The sequence below is a fragment of the Gossypium hirsutum genome, chromosome A09 (genome assembly GCF_007990345.1).
Source record: "Gossypium hirsutum isolate 1008001.06 chromosome A09, Gossypium_hirsutum_v2.1, whole genome shotgun sequence".
NCBI lineage: Eukaryota > Viridiplantae > Streptophyta > Magnoliopsida > Malvales > Malvaceae > Gossypium > Gossypium hirsutum.
The window spans coordinates 77,542,431-77,564,540 of record NC_053432.1 but is presented as its reverse complement, the minus strand read 5'-3'; the positions used below and the strand labels follow the sequence as shown (position 1 = coordinate 77,564,540).

General features: G+C 32.2%; 1 protein-coding gene and 1 long non-coding RNA gene across 4 annotated transcripts; both read right to left on the bottom strand.

Annotated features, from left to right (window-relative positions):
* Positions 1-2,128: 2,128 nt before the first annotated feature.
* On the bottom strand, positions 2,129-4,761 carry LOC107944084 (protein indeterminate-domain 16). 3 transcript variants are annotated; one of them, XM_016877900.2, is made up of 3 exons: positions 4,284-4,761; positions 3,748-4,147; positions 2,129-3,100 (listed from the first exon to the last, which is right to left on the bottom strand). In XM_016877900.2, exons 1-3 carry the CDS (start codon positions 4,390-4,392, stop codon positions 2,320-2,322), a joined length of 1,290 nt encoding a protein of 429 aa, XP_016733389.1. In that variant the 5' UTR covers positions 4,393-4,761; the 3' UTR covers positions 2,129-2,319. The 3 variants fall into 3 exon arrangements, with proteins under 3 accessions (XP_016733389.1, XP_016733390.1, XP_040932849.1); XM_016877901.2 differs by having other exon boundaries at positions 3,748-4,141; positions 4,284-4,758; XM_041076915.1 differs by having other exon boundaries at positions 3,748-4,750.
* Positions 4,762-17,508: 12,747 nt separating this feature from the next.
* LOC121206234 (uncharacterized) lies at positions 17,509-18,606 on the bottom strand. Its single transcript, XR_005901288.1, has 2 exons — positions 18,315-18,606; positions 17,509-17,713 (listed from the first exon to the last, which is right to left on the bottom strand). It is a non-coding gene; the product is annotated as an uncharacterized lncRNA (long non-coding RNA).
* Positions 18,607-22,110: the final 3,504 nt, after the last annotated feature.

Here is a 22,110-nt window from a genome sequence, read left to right as displayed (position 1 = left end):
TTAGATTCTTTAAAATTAGAAAACAATATTTTGAACTCCTTTTAGCCTTGGGACTTGGCAGGCCGAACGACCCCCAAAATCAAGCCTATTTATTATCTAATATATTATAGCAAATAATATAATTACCCAATTTATTAATTAAATAAATAATATCAATTATATTATAATTTAAATATTATGTTATCTAATATATATTATAGCAATTTAAAGTTTTAAAAAAAACAATTTTATTCTTAAATTATACCCTTCTAATTTAATTACCTAAAATAATACGAATAGAATCATAAATTATTCCCCTTTCAAATTTACACTCCGATTTCTAATAAAGAAAAACATTTCAACTTGACTAGCAATGAAATTTACTACAATCAACTAACTAAATTTAGGAAACAAACCTTTATATAATTAAGGTGATTCCCATCATTATTGCTCAAGAAATTAATTCCGAAAAAAATAATAACATATTACGTGAACTACTGGTATATGTTAAAATATTAATAACAAAAAAACATATTTTTAATGAATAATTATCTAGGAAATTTTTTGATATTTTTATTCTTAATAAATATTATTATTTTTAAGCTCTGATCATATTTGTTCTTTTTTATTTAATGTCTAGAATTATTCATAACCCCTCCCCAATTGATAAATAGGAGGATAATGTGCTTCAGCTCACTCGATCCCACCTCATCCTGTATTAGCAACAATGTCCATACTAATTGAGCTAATTTAATTTAACTATTCTTATAAAATAATTATAAATTAGTAATCAATGCTAAACTAATTACTTAGATATAATAAAATTAAATATCCTAAATAGATACAATTATTATCATTATTTTACAAAATAACACAACTAATATAAAAAATTAATTGTATAGTACTTTACAATAATGAATATCTGATTTTCTATATTTATTAAATATTTTCACTTAAAAGATGATTTTTTTTAAAAAAAATTATTCTTATGCTTAATTAATTAATTAATAGTTTATACCATAAATGCTTCTACAAATAATCTTTTACCAAATATGAATAATAATTTAAAAAATTAATATAAGTACATTGTATATGCAAAATAATTAAACAATTAATATAAGGACATCAAACTCGATTATTTTTTTCTAAAAAAAATAAACATACTTCAACGTGTTTTTAAATCTGATAAGAATAAAAAATAAAAATAAAAATAAAAATTTCTGTACAATCTTTTGACAAATTTGGTATTCTTTGAGATTTAAATCTCTAATACCAATATATATATAATTTTTTAAAAATCTATCTTTATATACTTTCATAAAAACAACATTAGGAATTTAATTTTTTTTCCGATTTCATATAGAATAAAAACGGTTTATGTTTAAAATTTTTATTTATTTTCATAAATAGATTATTTGAGTTTATTTTAAAAAATATATATAAATATATTTTTAAATTTTTTGAAAACTTTCATAACACTAATGTAGATTACTACCTTAGTCATTTCACATAATAAGTGTTCGAATTTGAGAAAATTTTTGAATTTATATGAAAATCATTCTTAATAATCAAAATATAATATTACACAATATATAATACTAATTATTATATAAGTATCTTAAATGTATTTCCACAATAAATAAAATTATATATTATTATAATCACTAACTTATAAAATATTCATAAATCTAGTAAGTTTAAACATTCCGCCATGTTGGTTTTCACTTTAATCTTTAATATACTTTATATATACGAATTACATTGAATTTTAAATATAAAAAATATATATACATAATCGATCTGCACATCGCACCAGAATACATTCAACTATTTGTTAAAAGGGTATATTTAAGGAATTATACATTTTATCAAATACAAATCCCTTTTAAAAACTTAAATATTTTCTAACATAAAAGATGAAAAGGTATTTGGTTGTGTATAATGCAGAAGAGGAAGGGCAACCCCACCATAATTTTCTGACTTTTTCAGGCTACAAAGATCTCCAAACAGTCCAAACACAAAAATCCAAACAAGAAATCGTTTTCAAGTGCCTTTGTCCCCATATTCAATGTAATAACTAGCTTAGAGTAGGAAAACCTAAGAGTTGTTCATATATAATAAATGATAAACAATTCTTGAAAGCACACCATTAATATCAACGCCATCATTATATCTTCTCATTTATCCAAATTAATGAACAAATTACATCAGCCACAATACAATACTTTCACTAATCAACTCCAGATTATAGAAACAACCATTTTTGGTATATATAAGAAGGAAAGACGAGTATTAACACCTTATACACACTCTCACACATACACACACATATATATTGGTTTATATGTTAGTAGGTTTTGTTAGATTTGTAAGACTATCGTTTTCAACTTCACCTTCTGTTATAGCTGACGAAATGTAACTCACAACTAGAGAGTTCTCTTCGGGAGGTATTGTTGCTTGAAATCGGTGTCTACAAGCATGGCAAGTGACTTGAAAAATAGTGGAGTTGATTTGCTTGACTGCATGGTTCTTTAAAGCTTGAGCCTTTGCTGATTCAGCTTGTGCTTGTTGCCTGATTCTCTTTGCCTTGGCCAACTCGTGCTCAGCTAACTCAACCTGCCTTCTTGCTTGCTTTCTTGCCTCTTCAGCATAAGCTTTTTCTGCCATCGCCAACCTTAATTGTGCAATAGCTTCTTCCTTTAGCCTCGATGCAACAAACACCGGTTTCTCATGAATCTCAGTTGATTTCTTGGTTGCTTCCTTTTCCGTACAAGTTGATTGAAATGAGCCGATTGAGAGCTGTAACTGGATTGAATGATGATCATGCTTTTTTGGGGGAACCAAGACCTCAGTGGGATTTGATGTGGTTAAGAGTTGAAGCTCCAGATCGTGGTAGTCCGCATTTTTAGGGGAATTATCTTTGGTAGGGTTCAACAACATGGTATCTGTTGTTGTGTTTGCCAACTCCAAACTACGCCAAGGAACTGTACTAAAATTGATATCATTGGAAGGATTGGAGCTTGAAGCTGTTTGCGACAAGCAAATCGGTTGCATTGCTTGTGATTGTGGCCGGCTACGACTCATATGGCAAGCATCCTGATGTTCAATGAAACTCTCAACTCTACAAAAATGAAGTTAAACAGCTGTTATAACTCACAATTCTACGTAAAACTCAAAGTGGCACAAGAGGAACTGTTCAAAGGGCTTGGTCTAGTTGATGCCTTTATTAACGAAGATGGGATATAAAGGATTGAATGCGAAAGTTCCATCAAACTGATATTATGGATTAGAGGAAGAAATGAATAAAATGCTAAGCTAAACTCAAACTGAAAGTCACTCGAGCGGAAAAAAAAATGCACGACCAATCAAACTGATGTTGGGGAAATGTGTTCAACTGCCTATAAACACAGCTGCTAAATATTGGATTAAAAGTTCCATCAGACACGAGAAACAAAGAAATATATGTTCCTTTCTTTCTGTCCTTTAGTTTTTGGTTTTTCCTCTTCCAGCCAAAACTCAAGTCACGAGCAAAGGAAGGTGCTTGGCAGAGAATTTCAATATGCAATCATCGTATGGGACTGGTAAAAAATTTTCCTTCAAAACAAAATATTACCGAAATATGAGCCAAAAAAAAAATCTAAGGAAGCTTAAAATCCATCAGCAAAACTCCAGGATGGATCTAAAACACTGTTGATTGTGTTTTGAGGATCAAGGGTTAAAAGAAGAAGATATTTATGGTATGTGAGAGGAATGGAGATAGTAAAGAACCTTGAAAAAACTCGGCCGCAGTCACAAGAATGGCCTCTGGTGCCGCAGGTTTTAAGATGGGCTTTATAATCAGATTGAACAGCATAGCCCTTGGAACATTTCTGGCAGACCCATTGCTTGTGGTTGCTGTGCTTCCGCCTGAAGTGTTTCTTGATCCCAACCAAATCGCCTAGAGCATGGCAAGGGTCGTGGTGCAAGCAACTAGGCTCGGGGCAAACGAACACCCGCTTTCTCACCACTGGAGTTTCTCTCTTGAGTAGCTTCCATGGAACCTTGTGTCGCCGCCTGTGCATCTGTAGGTTTTGGTCTCTTTGGAACCCTTGGTTGCAGATCTCACAAACGTAGCGATCCGATTCTAATAATGTTTTAGGCGAGAGAGAAACCACTTCTGCATCTGGATCTAACATCACCCAATTATATTTTCCAATTTGACAAAAAGAAAGCCAATCATGAACACACACACACACACACACATATATATATCCATTTTGGATTATTGGATAAAAAGCTTTCATATATATATATATAATACGTACCAGGTGTTCCTGCGGGTCTTCTTTTCCTCTTATTGTTGTTATTACCATTGTCTATGCAGGTAAATGGCTCCAAAGAAGGAAGTGAGGAACAAGAGTTATCGGGCAACATGGGTAATTAAACTGTGTAATATAAGCCAAAGAGGCAAAGCAAAGCAGTATGTTTTGTTTTGCCAACTGCTGCTGCTGATCTGAGCCAATAAACGATAGAGATTAGGTGAGAGAGAAATGGATATACATATAATTCGAGGTAGAAAGAGTAGTAGAACACAACATAAGATTAGATGAGAAGGAAATGGAAAGAAAAGAAAAGAAAGGAAAAGAAACTAAAAGCCTTTTTTCTTATTGGGGTTTGATGATCAGATCAGATGAGGTTTCTTTTTTAGGCTTTAAACAATCAGCTTTTGTATCATCTTTTCTCTCTTTATAGCTTGCAACCCTCATCTTCATGAATTGTGGAGTGCAGAGTGTCATTAGAAACTTGTTGAAAAGAACGGCCAATGAAAAAGCTTGAAACTTGAACCCCACGAGCTGAGATGGGCCAAAGTTGAGAAACATCCCACAAACAAACAAACACTTCCAATTCACAGTTAAAATTCATCTCACACACCGTAACATTTGTTGCTTCGCAATTCCATGCATTAACGTTACATATGAATGATTCTAAATTACAAGCCACCCTCCCTCCATTTTCCCCAACCAATGAACCTTCCTAATTTTCTAACCCTTCCAAGCCAACCCTTTTATTGTTTTGAGTTCTTTTTTTTTGTTAGTACATGTATATACATTTCATGTTTATTCCATCTTTTATATCTATATTTTACTATTGTGCTTCACGACTCACGTTTGATTGATTGTCTACCTGTATCAAATTATATAGCTTAGTCTTTGTACTTGTATTCCTATGTTAAGGGTACAATTGGTTGATTTGCTCATTTCAATGAATCGGAACCTTCCACTATATATATTGTAAATTTATTTACCTTCATATGAATATACTTACTATTTACCAATATATATATTATTTGATCTTTCGTTGTTGAGATTTAATATTTAAAAGCACGATTTTTATTGGAATTGCAGTGCAAATTGGTGCAAAACGCTCTAAGTTTAATTATTTATTACATATGTTGTTTTAATTTAATTTACTAATTTAGATGAAAATGGAATTAATTATCATTTATTATATATTTTTATCCGTTTTTAATTTTTATGTTAGTTACAAGTTTGATATTTATCTGTGACATGTTAATTAAAATTAATTTATTGTGAATTATATATTTATATCCAAACATTAAAATCTCTACTTAAAGATTTTTTTAAAATATATTTTTAATTTTATCTACACAACACTTTTAATATTTTAAGAGAATTTGAAGAGAAATTTTTACCTTGGTATGACCTTGGGAAATACCTTGGTATGTCTTTTACCAGAGAGTCACGTCAACAACTTTTGATTTTGTGTTCAATAAGATTCGTAGTAAGTTAAGTGGTTGGGAGGTTAGGAATCTTTTGAAGGCGGGAAGAATAATTTTGGTTAAATTAGTACTTCTAGTTGTATCGAATTATTTCATGTGTACGGTTCATCTTTCACTATCGGTTTGTGGTAAAATTGAGAAACTAAATTAGGATTTCATTTGGGGTTCAAGTGAGGAATCGAGGAAACCTTCTCTTGTGAATTGGGCTGATTGTTGTAGGCCTCTAAACAAATAGGGGGCTTGGGATCAGAAGCCTCTCAGATCAGAACAAAATTTTCTTACTAAAGTTGGGTTTCAACATTATTGTTGAACCTAATATATTATGGGTTCGAGTGTTGAGGAGTAAATATAATGTTCAAAGTTTGATGTCCAATTCTATCTCAAGAGAGTGTTGTTCATTTATTTGGAGGTGTATTATGAGAATTTGGCCAGATGTCATCAAGAATATATATTGGTTGATTAGTGATGGTCGGTTGGTGAACTCTTGGAATGACACATGGATTAGGAAGATTGGGCCACTTAAACCTTTCTTTGAAGGAATTGGTCAATCGGATGAGGCGCTTCGAGTATGTGACATGATAGATGCAGAAGATAAATGGGATTGGTGTCGGTTAATTTCTCTGCTACCTAACCATGTGCTTTCTCATATTACAACTATACTCCTTCCTTGTACAAAAGCAGGAACTGACCGAGTCAGTTGGAAATAGTCAACTAATAACTCCTCTATGGGGGAAACTTAAAAGAATTTTTCTGGTTTTAGCAGCGTTGATCCATTCGTTAATCGGGAGTTGCTTTGGAGGTGTAAGGTTTTGCAACAAGTTCAATTATTTCTTTGGCTATTATGGTAGAACTGGATTTTGACAAATGATGAATGAGCTCGAAGGCACATGACTGATAAAAGACACTGCCCTTGATGCAAAAATCCACTGGAATCGAGCATTCATGCTATACGTGACTGTGGTTTCTTGAGAGCAATTTGGCAAGTGATTGTTCTGAATTGGATAAGGAACAAGTTTTTCTTTGCTAATCTTAAGAGTTGGTTTGTGTGCAACCTTACAAACCAAGGAGGAGTTATCGATATTGAGGATTGGTTGACTTTATTTGCAATACTGTGCTGGCTTCTATGGAAGAGTCGCAACAATTTTATATTTAATAACAGTCATAGTAATGTTGATGATGTTGTCACCCCAGGGAAGGCTTGGACTACAAGCATTTCGAATTCAAGGTCAAGTGAAATTTATCGTGTCCAGAGGATAGTAGGCGCATATTGGGTGGCACTAGAGCGAGGGTGGATAAAACTCAACACTGATGGTGAAATTTTAGTTTCTAATGGTTTTACTTCGATTGGAGGGATTTTCTAAGATCATTATGCTAAATGGATTAGTGGTTTCACTAGAGAGGAAACAATGTTCAAGATTGAGGATAAAGCTATTTTAGAAGGTCTAAAGATAGCGTGAGATTTTGACTTCAGACAACTAGAGGTGGAGTGTGATAGCTTTGGAAGTTGAAACTATTCTAGCAGGTGGTGCTACAAATAGTAGGATGTCGGAGTTGCGTCTGATTCATCAAATTTTGGAGCGTGATTGGAGAGTCCATTTTCGATATATTTCGAAGGACCTCAACAAAATTGCTGACCATATGGCTAAGCTCCCAAGTTTATATTGCAATGAGGTGCAGATTTATACGGAGATTCCAATTTTGATAAAAAACTTACTAAAGTCAAACATTGGCCATTTGGCTAATATCACTTGGTAGTATGTTGTTATCTTTATAATCACATTACTAAAATAAATAAATTTATATATATTCATATGCCCTTTTATAATTAAACTTTCAATTATATCTATTTATTTTTGCAACGATATGATACAAAGTAAAAAACAATAATTAATTATATATAATACATTAAAGTACATTAAATGCTTTTCATTCTTATCATCTATAATGACAACTTTTTGATTGGGTAACAATCTTTAATCATTATAGAAGTGTTAACTATTATCAATAGTAAAAGAAAATTAAAAAAAAATTTCTCTTTTTTTTTCTCAAAACCGTTTACTTCTTATCTTTTGTTTTGCCCAGTAGCGATGTCAGCTTCGGACTGGCTATTACCCACTTTTTTCTCCCTCTCATCAATTTTTTCTTTTTTCTCATTCACTCCACATGTCTTTTCTCTATTTAGTTTGCAGATCCATTTTGTGGATATCTTTATTGTCTTCACAAGTTGTGATGAAAAGATGACAAAACCAATCTACTACAGGAAAACAGACTTTTAGCGGTGTTTTTTAGCCTTAGCGGCGATTTGACAAGCGCCGCAAAAAATGCCGCTATAGAAAACGCCGCAAAAATTTGCGGCGTTTATTTGAAAAAAAACGCTACAAAAGTTAATGGCTTTTAGCGGCGTTTGTGGAAAAGCGTCGCTAAAAGTCATGGCTTTTAGCGGCGCTTTGTTACAAATGCCGCTAATTTTGGCATATTTGTAATGTACATTTTTCACCAATATCCAAACCTTTCTGCATTAAATCCAACCAAAAAAAGCAAATATAGCATTGAATCCAACCAAAAACAACAAATGTAGCATAAAAAATGCATGATGTAAATTAATAAATGAAGTATAGCTCAAAATATTCTTACAATAATGTTAAATGTGACAATGTTAAAAATATTCTTACAACGAGAAAACAAATGTCTAAGATGGCGGCTTTTGCGACTGTTGAAACATCTGCATCATATGCCAAAGCTGTAGTTGGAGCTCATCATATTTTCTACTCTGCTCTGTTGCCATCGTTGTTGCCGCTGTCTCCCTCGCTGCTGCATCCGCTCTAAGTTGTTGCTGGAGTTCTTCATATTTTCTTTCAACCTTGGCAATTTGCTCAACTGTATGTATTGCTGGGAGCCGGATCCAAAATATTGGGTCAGGGTAACACCAGATCCTTGAAATCGAATCCGACTATACTTTTCAGGACCCAAAACTTCAGTAATAATTCTGTTATCAATGTTCTCAATATTAACAGAACTATCAGTCGAAGCAATCGCTTCATACTCCGCCTTCTTCTCTTTTAGTTTCTCCTAATAAATCAATTAAAGAGTTAGAAACGAAATATATAATAAAAAGGAATGCAACATAACTTAACATTATTTAAAACTACTAACGACGAATTAAACCATTATAATTAAACATTACAAATGTTTATAATAAATCAAATTTTATTAAGTAAATATATCATAATTTCTCCAGCTTCGGATGTTATAGGAGATCCATCTTTCTTCCTATGTGTAATCTCAAAAAGCTGAAGGCATCTAACTTTTTGACCAGATGAGACTTCCTACAATATAGTAGTAAAAATATTATTTAATAGTAGAAAAGTCATTAATATTTGATAGAATTAATAAATTCATAATACCTCGGCCTCAGCAACAAAAGCAAAACTTCTTGACTCTACCGTGTGCGTGAATTTTTGTTTTTGCCTGCTACTTGTTCCAACTCGCTCACGGTCCTACATAATGTAATTATTATTACATATATAGTAAACACTATATACCGAAAAATTTATAAAAATTTGGAAGTACGTAAAACCTTTCCTTTCTTTGAATTCCAGAATCTAACCGCATCTTCCCATTGGTATCTCAGCAATCCCGGCGAGATATTTCGCAATTTTTCTTTGAGGCTTATGTTTTTCTTAAAATATTGCTTCTTCAAAGTGCTTTTATGGTCTCTCCATTTTTTACCCAATGCCTTCTTGATATAGTCACCGAGACCTCTAAAGCAAATCTCTCCTAAAAAAACACAAGTTTAGAATGTAAATATAAATGAAACTTAAACCAAAGTATTATAAATAACAATTAGATGTTTTGTTACCTTAATATTATCGAGAGCTTGATTTTTATTGCTATCAGGCATGTGATGCCATGATTCGTAATTGATGGGCAACATATTAGCAATTCGTGCTATAATGCCCAAATAGCCTGCTAAAAGTCGAGCCTCAGATCCAACAGGCTGACCATGACTGTTTCTACTTACTTTGACACGCTCGACAGAATTTAAGTCGTATAAATATTTAAGTAGAGTATGTCCTCGACCTCTGCGCGTCTCACCACTTTCAGCTGAAAAACGATACGTTATTATTTATATTATAAATGAAAAAAATCAATAATAAAAGTCAACACACATGTAAAATAAACTTAACATTACTTTGAAATTCTGCAGGCTCGTCAAGTGTCTCCGGCACATTCAAAGATCCAATAACTGTCTACGGTTCACTATTTGCTTCTTCCGAATTTGGAGTATTCTGGACAATACTTAAATCTTGTAATCTTCTTCTACGTATTTTTCCTGCAATACACATAAAATAATTGAAATTTGAGTAACAAATTACAACAATAATAGTACATATAAAATAGTGAAATTATATAACATGAGTAAGATTAAAATTATAATATTACATATAATTAAAAAATCGTAAAATCTTACGACATCATGATTCGTAAATATCTTCATCCACATCCTGACGAACCCATTGAAATTGTGTACTAGTGCTAAGGATATTTTCATTTAAGTTTTGTTCTGGAAAATGCAAAGTTTCTGATCTTTCGACGATGTCATCTCTACTTCTATTGCCCATGTCAAACAAGTCTCTAAGGGTGTTTCGGAGTACAACATACCAACCCTCATTAGTTGGATCTTTTGAGTAAAAAATTTGTTTTACTTGAGAAGAAAATACATACGGCTCGTCTATCAATTGTTCTTCAGTGTGAATCAATCGAGAGAAATTCACCATTGTAAAACCAAATTGGTCGTTTTTAATTCCGCGAGCAGTATTAACATCAGCCCAATCACATCGAAATAAGACAACTTTCCATTTTCCATAGTAATCTAACTTAATAATATCAGTAAGAAGTCCGTAATACTCCACATTTCCCTCAACGGGATTACTGTCCCTAGCACTAGCATAATTTGTAATTGAAGAATTAACAACTATTCTACAATTTTGAGTTCTCCTCAATTTCTCGCAATATTTCATATGAAATCTGAATCCATTGATGATAAAGGTACTATAGCTTTTTACTACTCTATTCGGGCCTTGAGAAAGCCATTTAACTTCGTCATTAACGTCCTTCCCACTCCAAACCTATTGAATCAAAAGTAAATTGAGTAATTATTAATGTTATGAGAAAATATTATTATTTGTCAATAAAAGGTTGAGTTGCATACCGTTTGGCTTAACCATTCATGGAAAGATTCTGTGAATAACTTATTAATCTCTCGTTGTTGTAATCTTCGGGAGCATGAACGAGATCTCAAGATTTGTTTGTACTCACTATGTTAAAAAGAGGTTTAATTGGTTAGAAAATAAACAAATAAAAACGATGAATATTTGTCATATTCTAGAACTTACTTGCGTAATGGTTCAATTGAATCGTGGTGAAAAAGAACATATCTATGTGCTTGTACCCAAGATCTTTCATCTAATTCTGCAATTTCAACTTTACCAATTGGTTCTCCATAACTTTGAAATAAATAAGTTTCGGCAAAGTTGGGATCATTGAGCCCAGCATTTCTACTTGGTCTATTCAATCTTGTTTCAACATCTTCTAAATATCTAGAACAGAAGGTCATACACTCCTCTGCCAAGTAGCCTTCAGCAATTGATCCTTCTGGATAACGCTTATTTCGACTATAAGAAATCAATTTGCTTAGGAACCTAAATACGATATACAATATTATCAAAAGTTGTAACTAAATGTATAGAGGTGAATGAATGAATACTTTACAAATAAATTAGCACCTTTCTATAGGATACATCCATCGATAGAAAACTGGTCCTTTAATTATTGCTTCACGAGGGAGATGGATTACCAAGTGCACCATAATAGTGAAGAAGGAAGGTGAAAAGATTTTCTCCAAATTGCATAAAGTCAAAGCGGCTCGATCCTATACTTTTTCAAGTTATTCAATGTTAAATATGACTCCTATTTTCAGTCAAATTTGAAAAATAATCTTTCAGTTAAACTTTGTTTACCTGTTTCAATCAAACACTGATTAGTTTAGATTATTTTATTATTATTTGATCTATGAATTTAGCCTATAAATATGTTTTTTTACAACCTTAGAAAATATACCCATTAGAGATTAGAACTCATAACACATTTAGAGAATTTTGTGTTTACGTTTTGTGGGTTCTTTGTTTTCGGGTTTTCGAGTTTTCGGGGTTTAGTTTTTATCTCCATCTTTTTGCACTCTTCGTTCCTTTGCCATTATAGTAAAATTATCTTTGCCCGTGGTTTTTTATCCTCTTTGGAGAGTTTTTCCACGTTAAATTTGTGTGTTTAATTTCTCAATTTATTCCGCTATTTTCTTGTTTGTTGCTTAATCGGGTCAAAATCTTAACAAGTGGTATCAGAGCTAGTTCAATTTTCATAGATCAGCCCGTTCAGAGATGGCAACAACAAGGTTTGAAGTTGAGAAGTTCGATGGTGAGACAAATTTCAATATGTGGCAAGTTCGGATGATGGCAATTCTAGCTCAATTCGGTTTGAAAAAGGTTGTTATTGGGAAAAAGTTTGAGAATCTAAATAAAATAGAATTGGAAGAGCTTGATGAAAAGGCTTTATCTGCAATCCAGTTGTGCCTCACGAATACGGTATTGCAGGAGGTATTGATGGAGAAGACCTTATCTGCCTTGTGGAAAAGGTTAGAAACTCTTTATGCGACTAAGTCTCTAGCTAACCGTTTAGTATTGAAACAACGTCTATTTACGTTTCGCATGAACGAATGTAAGCTTCTTAGAGATCACATCAGTCAATTCATTACTCTTTTAAATGATTTAAAGAATGTTGAGGTTTATATTGACGATGAAGATCAGGCTATGCTATTATTGTGCTCTTTACCCCCTTTATACAAGTCTTTCAGGGAGACCCTGATTTATGGCAGAGACAAACTCTCGTTCGAAGATGTGAATAGGCATTTGTTGAATAGAGACAAACTCGACAATGAGCTTCATTTGGATAGCAAGACAGATAGGCAAGCTTCCGTTTTGGTAGCATCAAAGAAATAAGATAAAAGGTGTTGCTATTGTAAAAAGTTAGGTCACGTCAAAGCAGATTGTTATAAACTGCGAAATAAAAAGCTGCTGAGAGTAACGAGGAAGATGTAGCTGGTGCTAATTTGGCCGATGAAAATGGGGATGATTTCTTGTTAGTGTCAACAAGTGATAACACTAAGCTCACGTCCGAGTAGATCCTAGATTCAGGATGTTTTTTCCACATGTGTCCCAATAGAGAATAGTTCTCCACATACAGTTTGATTGAAGGTGAAGTTGTGCGCATGGGAAACGATTCATCTAGTAAGGTAATTGGTATTGGTACTGTTAAAATTAAGATGCACGATGGGACGATTAGGACACTCTCAGATGTCAGATATGTACCTGATTTACGAAAGAATCTCATCTCCTTAAGTATTTTAGACTTGAAATGATGCAAAATCAACATCGAGTCGAGCGATATTAAAGTATCTCGTGGAGCTCTCATTTTGTTAAAAGGTAAAAGAACCGGCAGTCTTCATATTCTGAAAGGTTATACAGTGACCGGTGAAATCGGACGTCCCTCGTCCGTTATGGAGTTAAAGTCAACTTGTTTGAAGTGGAGGCAACTTGGTCATAGGAGGGAAAAAGGTATGACTATTTCGTTGAAGAGAAGTTCTCTTTTGGATGCAGGTTTTGAAAAGTTAGGGCACTGTGTTCGTGAAAATCAGACCCGGGTTAGTTTTGATTTGGCAGTGTACAAGTCGAAGGCTAGAAGTCTTCCAGTTTTTAAGCACAAATTTGACTCAGTTAATTCCCTGCATAGTTCAAGATAGGCTCGTGGCAGGCTTTGGCAAAGATGGCGTTGTGGAAATATGAGTCAAGGTGGAGATTTGTTAAATATGACTCCAATTTTCAGTCAAATTTGAAAAATAATCTTTCAGTTAAACTCTGTTTATCTGTTTCAATCAAACACTGATTAGTTTTGATTATTTTATTATTATTTGATCTATGAATTTAGCTTATAAATAGGCTCTTTTACAACATTAGAAAATATACCCATTAGAGATTAGAACTCATAACACATTTAGAGAATTTTGTGTTTACGTTTTGTGGGTTCTTTGTTTTCGAGTTTTCGGGGTTTAGTTTTTATCTCCATCTTTTTGTACTCTTCGTTCTTTTGTCATTATAGTAAAATTATATTTGCCCGTAGTTTTTTATCCTCTTTGGAGGGGTTTTTTCACGTTAAATTTATGTGTTTAATTTCTCAATTTATTCCGCTATTTTCTAGTTTGTTGCTTAATCGGGTCGAAATCTTAACATTCAACATCCAAAACTTTGCCACAAATAGCTTTCATTATATTGGAAAGTTCAATTATACAGGACGTAACCTTTTTTGACATACAGCACCGTAAAGCAAGTGGCAGTAAATCTTACATCAAGATGTGATATCATGTGATTTTAAATAATATAGTCTTCGATCTTTAAAACTCACACATCGAGATATATTTGATGCATACGCATCTGAGATCTTTACATCCTTCAACATCGTGCAGAACACTTCTTTCCCTTCTTTCGACATTGCAAAAATTGGAGGCGGTAACCGAATTCCCATGTCAACTAAATCAAGTCGACTCTGAAGATTGTCTTTTGATTTTCCATCGACATTCAAAATTGTCTCGATGATATTCTCGCAAACATTCTTCTTAATATGCATGACATCAAGATTGTGTCGTAAAATATGATGCTTCCAATAAGGCAACTCAAAAAAAATAATTCTTTTTTTTCCACAAATCCGTCTCATTAGGATCATTCTCTTTATCAGATTCATCCCTCGATCTTCTCCTTGTTTGTATGTTGGATGGTTGATTCATCTTTCCATAACTAAAATCCATATCTTTTAATATGAACAAGATTTCGGATCCAATAGTCTACATAAGAGCTTCTCTAAACTCTTTAGTACCGTCAAATAAAGTCCCCTGAAATCTAAATCTATGATTTCCGTCCAACCATCGACGATGCCCCATATAATAGAACTTCTTCCCATTATATAACCATTTCGAATATGTTTGCGCAGCGCAACAAGGACAAGCATAACATCCTTTGGTACTCCAACCAGATAACTTGGCATAAGCCAAAAAATTATTAATTTCCACAACAAAGCTGCACGTAAATTGAAGTTCTCATTTCTTAACATATCATATGTCTCAACCCCTGACCATAATTGTTTTAACTCTTCAATAAGTGACTGCAAATAAATGTCGATATCATTTCCAGGACCTTTCTCTCCAGAGATAATCATAGATAATATAAAATAAGGTTGCTTCATGCAAATCCATGGAGGCAAATTGTAAGGAACGAGCACTACAGGCCAAGTATTGTAGGAAGTACTCATGATTTTAAAGGATTAAAGCCGTCAGTTGCTAGCCCAAGCCTTACATTTCGAGGATCGCTTGCAAAGCTTGAAAATTTACTGTCAAACGATTTTCAAGCTAAAGAATCAGCAAGATGCCTTAATAATCCATCATCGGTCCATTCATCATTATGCCACCTCATAGAATCGACTATCTTTGACGACATGAAAAACCTTTGAAGTCTTGGTATTAGGGGAAAATATCGCAAAACCTTGACTAGCTTATTTCTTAACTGTGCCCCACTTTCATCCGCATTCACATCTTTTGTATTCCTATTCATCCAACGAGACTTACCGCAAACATGACAAGATTGTTGGTTTTTCTGATCACTCTAGTACAACATGCAGTCATTTGGGCAACTATGAATTTTATCTACCCAAGGCCCAAATCTTTTATTAGTCTCTTCATATCTTGACAAGACTGGGGAATTTTTGCAAACGGAAACATCTCTCTCAGAAACTCTTGCAGTATTGTAAAAGAGTTTCCGGTCCACCCTCCCTAACATTTTAAGTGAAATAGACGAATGCAGAAAGACAATTTCGAATATTTTGATCCCTCGTAAAGTTCTTCGTTCATTTCATTAAGTAAATTGTAAAACTTCGCCGCTTCTTCATTTGGCTCCTCATCAGTTGCACTTGTTCCCGTTTCGTAAAAAATATTTCCACCAATATTACAATCATCAGATGCAATAAAGTCAGGTGGAAACGATTGCTCACCATGACTATGCATATTAAATGCATCCCGCAACATACCTTCCATGTCATCTTGTCTAACATACTGACGGTAAGCAGTATCAGGATAAGTTGGATTAATCGTTGAAGAAGTTCCACGAGATGTACACTCTCCATGGAAAATCCATTTTTTATACCCCCGAATAAAGCCATCAACAATTAGATATTCATAGACAACTTCACGAAAATGCCAATTGATGTTGCCACACCTCTTACACAGGCAAAGAATCATATTCACTTGGCTTGCATTTTGAAATGCGAAATTTAGAAAATTTTGTACTCCATTTCGATAGGCGTTGCTTACCCTTGACAAATTCATCCAACTCCTATCCATTTCGTAGTTCTTGAAATCTAAAGTTGACAATAAATTACAAGGGTAAGTTGTTTATTTATAAGTATAATTAAGTTATGTAAGTTATGATATGATATATATTTATATATTATGTAAGTTATGTAAGTTATGATATAATATATATTTATGTATTATGTAAGTTATGTAAATTATGTAAGTTGTTTATCTTATGTAAATTATGTAAGATATGATATATATTTATGTTGATGGGATTGTGATTGTGTTGATGGGAAAACACAAGGGAAGTGAAGAATTGGTTATTAAATTAAATTTACAAGTTTAGGGTTAATTATTTATTTTGAATTAAGTCCATCATGTGTGCTCAATTATGGTTATTTTTTATTGAATCACATGAATGCTAAATCAACTCAGGAATGAATGGGCTAATTCCTTAAAATAAATTAAAAAAATTATTTTCCAAGTAAGTCAAGTCTAATTTTTTGAACAATATTTAAAAATACAATTTAATTTAATTAGGTGATTTAACAATAAAATAAAAGTAAACAAAATATTTTTTGTGATTAAATTAAAATAAAATAAAATATTTAAAATAAAACTTTAAATACAATTTAATTTAATTAGGTAATTTAACAATAAATTAAAAGTAAACAAAATATTTTTCGTGATTAAATTAAAATAAAATAAAATATTAAAATAAAACTTTAAATACAATTTAATTTAATTAGGTGATTCAACAATAAAATAAAATTAAATAAAATATTTCTCGTGATTAAATTAAAATAAAATGAAATATTTAAAATAAAACTTTAAATACAATTTAATTTAATTAGGTAATTTAAAAATAAAATAAAAGTAGACAAAATATTTTTCGTGATTAAATTAAATTAAATTAACATATTCAAAATAAAACTTTAAATAAAATTTAATTTAATTAGGTAATTTAAAAGTAAAATAAAATATTTAAAATAAGGTTGAAGAAAAAGTCGGCCGTTATTGTTATTTTAATAGACATGCAAGCTACAGAAATAAAGCCATATTTGTGTTATTATCCAATTTACGTTTGTATGAAAAATAAGAATAATAATAATTGATATTAAAAATAAAATAACATAATCAAATCTTTACCAGGTAATTGAAACAAATTTATAGGTAGAAGCCGTACTGTTTAGTGAATGAAATGATTTCTATGGCATCAAATTCAGTTTTGCTTCCATATTTCATTTCAAAACTATATATTATCTTGTTCACAACTAATTTGCACAAAAGAACATGGTAATAAAATTTTACCAAAATAGGACCATAGCAAACTGAATGACAAATAACAGAAAACATAAGGTAGAAAACTAGATGGCAAATATAAAGTAAGTAAAATGATCCAATATTTGAAATGGGAATGAGCTTAGACTCTTGCAGATCCTCTGTGATTTTCTTGAAGCATGTATTCTTTCTTCATTTCTTCCAAAACAGCATCATTGGTGCTGCCGAAAAAAAGAGAAACTGAGTTGTTTCAAAATCTCATTTTATATTCAAAAAATTATTTAGCTGTTGAATAATACAAATAATAAAGAAAATACACCGAGTTAATGGAAGCAGCAGTGAAAGTAGCATTGAAGTAAACCCTACAAGTTTAGCTAGTGAAAGACGGGTTCCTGCTTCAATTAGAGAGCGTGAAAGAAATGAAAAATAAACCCTACAAGTTTGAGGATTCCACAGCATTGGAGTACTGCTATTCAAACTCAAAATTTAAGATCATCATGTGTCGAGTTAATGGTATTCACCTCATGTTCTGTCAGTGTTCTAAAACTACACAGTACACATTAACCGTACACACAGATATGACTCCAGTTTGAATACCAAATTTCGCAGAAAGATTTACAAAAATTAACTCTTTATGTCAATTTGAACACTAAATAGTAGGACTCTGTTCATTTCTCTCTTACCCTGTTTCTCGTATTCTACCTCCCCGCCAAGATTAACATGAAGCTCTTACGAATTAGAACACAAAATCAACTCTTTATTTCATTCAACATACCAAACTGATACTAATACACAAATATCAGTAAATAACTTAAATCTTACCTTGAACTATTTTCTTCAACCCCAAAGCCAACTTCTGAAACCCTTACTTTTCTTAATCCTATTTTCTATAGAAAGGAAATCAATGGCCAGTGGGAAGGGTGAATTTTAGGGATTTCAAATTAGGGAAGAAGGGGTTATTTTCGGATGTCGAATTGGGGAAAAAGGGGTGATAAAACTTTACGGATTTGGGACTAAGGAAAATAGGGGAAATGAGTGATAAAACTTTACGGATTTGGGACTAAGGAAAATAGGGGAAATGAACTGGGGAAAGTAGTGAAAATGTTTAATTGTTATCGTGTGGGTAAAAAAGAACACAGCAAAACAAAGCTGTTTTGCCTAAAATAATTTAACATTTGCGGCACTTTTATCATAGCGCCGCTAAAAGTGTAAACTATTGAGGCATTTTACCAAAACGCCACTAATAAACCATTAAAACGACGACGTTTTCATTTAAACAAACTAATCTTTAGCGGCGTTTATACACTAGCACTGCTAAATCCAAACCCTATTGCGGTGCTTTACAAAAAAAGCCACTAAGAAATCCTATAAAACAGCGCCGTTTAGTTTATAACATGATGATTGCATACCTTTTGCGGCTTTTATAAAAAAACGCCGCTAATGCCTTTAAAAATTAAATTTATTTAATATATAAATAAAAAACAATATAAATTAAAAAATATTCAGTTATATACTCAAAAAACTTTAAAATTATTTTAAATAATAGTATTTTAATTTTTCATTTAAATAAATAATTTTTTAAAATTTAACTAATATTTAAAAGAATTAGATAAAATTTGAAATCTTGAAAATTTGAAATTATTTAATATATAAATTAAATAAATCAGTCATATACCCAAAAATACTTTAAAGTTATTTAAAATAATAGTATTTCAAATTTTAATTAAATTTTTTAACACTAATTATCTTAAACCCTAAACCCTAAATCCTGTCCCCTTAATGCCTTAATCCGTAAACCCCTAACCCCTAAATCATAAGCCTTAAACCCTAAACCATGTCCCCAAAACCACTAAACCACAAACCACCAAACCATATCCCCAAAACACCTAAACCATAAACCCCTAAACCCTTAGCCATTATCCTTAACTCTTGAGCCCTAAACTATAAACTCTAAACCTCAACCTTTGAACCATAATCCATAATCCATAAACCTTAAAATATTAACTCATAAACCATAAACCCTTAAACCTTAAACCTTAAATTCTAAACCCATAATCCATAAACCTTAAAATATTAACTCATCATAAACCACATACCCGGCTAAACCATAAACCTTAAACCTTAAACTATAATGATAATTAATTCAATATTTTAAAATTAATATTATCTCTTTTATGATTATATAAGAATTCATTTAATACATAAATTGACAAGCAATCAGTCATATACCCAAAAAGTTTTAAAATTATTTTAAATAATATTATTTTAAATTTTTCATTTTTTACATATATTTTTATATGTTTTTATTTTAAAATTTTTTCTATGTGTTATTATTTTTTTGAAGAATTTAAATATTCAATTAAAAATAAATTGCATTTTAAGTAATATAAATAAACCATTAAAATAATAAATACACAGATAAAATATTTTTTGCAGCGTTTTCTAAAAAAGTGCCGCTAAAGCTCGATCTATAGCGGCGTTTTTCAAAAAGTGTCGCTAATGCCATTAAGGCTCAACAAAAAATGATGTCATGTTGATGAAATATTTTGCAGCACTTCTAAAAAAGCGCCGCTAATGCTCGACCTATAGCGGTGTTGGTTAAAAAGCGCCGCTAAATGCCTCTAAGGCAAAAAAAAGACGGCATGTTGATGAATTATTTTGTGACGTTTTTATAAAAGCGCCGCTATAGATCAACCATTAGTTCTTTAAAAACGCCGCTAATGCTCGATCTATAGCAGCGTTTTTAAAAAGCACCTTTAATGGTCGATCTATAGCGGCGCTTTTGTAAAAATACCGCTAATAACACTAAAGCTCAACATAAAACGACGGCTTTCAGCTTTACTTTTTGCGACGTCTGAAAAACGTCGCTAATTTTCAATCCATAAAGGCGTTTTTTGTACAAACGCCGCTAGAAACGCCGCAAAAAACTTGTTTTGCTGTAGTGGTCGTTCGCTAAAACTCTACTGGCCTTGGAAAGTGGGTGGCTCTTCGTCATCTTTTAAATATGTTTTTATTTTGAGAGCATTTCAAAATAATAAATGATTTCATGAGTCGATTTGGACCCGTGTTGTCTTAAGTTTTATATTTTTTTGTTTGTTTTTCCATTGTTTAGTAAGTTTTCAGTTTTATAAGTTTTTGCCTGCTCTTGTAGCATATTTTTTAGTCTTGCTTATACATGTAACATTAGTTTTACAAGTGATTTTAGGGATGATTTTGTTGTCCTCTTCTCTAGTTTAGTGAATGCTCGATTCTTTTGTCAATTTTTGCTTGTCGCTTTGGACCATCCGGGATTGATTTTCTTATTGTAAGTGCTTGTCAATTTTATATTTATATTTATATATTATTGTAATTAAATTTAAACTATTTTTTATTTTCTGAACAATAAAACAGGCCATTTGGGTATGTTTAGGCAACTTAGGCCAATCGACCAATGAACACCTCTTCTTGTATAATGATATAAGAAGCATTTTTTGCTAATGAAATATCAATTTTAGTTTATACCAAATGTTAAGTTTTTAATTGAGTTAGTGTCACGAGTCAATCAAATATTAACTCAGTTCAAGTACCAACTCAGTTAAGTGATAACTAAATTTCGTTGCTTTACAAAATAAATTATATTATTTTAAAAGTATTTTTATCTTTTATATATATATTGTATATAAAAAAAATTAAAAATTGCACACATAATGAATTTTAAACTTAAAAATATTATGAATTATTTTGTCTCGTTTATATTTTATATTAGTTATATAATTTATATTTTCATATATCATAATTTAGTATTTATAATGCTTGATAAGCATTATTATCTTCTTCTTCTTTTTTTATCAACGTTTTCCTCTACAAAGAAAGCTTGAATGCTTGATTTCAATAAGAGATTACACATTCATGTTGTAGAATTGTAAAGATAAACATAGCATGAAAGTGCATGATAAGAGTCTTCAAAAGAGAAATACATATTCTTCTCTTTCACAAACCCTAACTATATAACCATAGCCATACCAACCATTCCAATAAAGCCTTCAATATGGATTGTATGGACACTATTTTTAAAACTTTTTCTTTCATTTTTCTTTTCTCTCTCGAGTAGCGTCCCTTTTCTCGTCGTGATCGCCGACACGGTCGGCCTTCTGCTTCCCGTCGTATAGCCTTCTTCTTCTCCTCTCCCTTTTTTTTTTGTTTGTTCTTTATTTTCCTCCAGCAGAATAATGTTCAGCATCCTCCCCCTCTCGTTCGTCATACTTCCGCCGGCGATCTGAGAGCTTTTTGTCAGCCATCTTGCGGAGGTTCTCCTCCCACTCACAGCTCCTGGCCTGGTGTCCCCCCTTTTATTCGGTTACCCTACTCTCTGTCTTTTAGGCGCCGCCTTCACCATGGACCTCCCTTGAACGGAGCTTGTTGGAGCCCGGGTCTCATCGTACCAAATATTGCGACTGGTGGTTGTAGTCGTTTCGGCAATGAAATGCTCCTCTACCACTGGCTCCTTTAGCACCATGGTGTTTGACAGGGCTCCTTTTATGGGTTGTTGTGGCATGGCCTTCCTCCGAAGGCGTAACATGCCAGTGAAAGGTGCATCCGTCTTTGCCGTCGACTTACAGCCTTCCCAAGCATTCTTCTC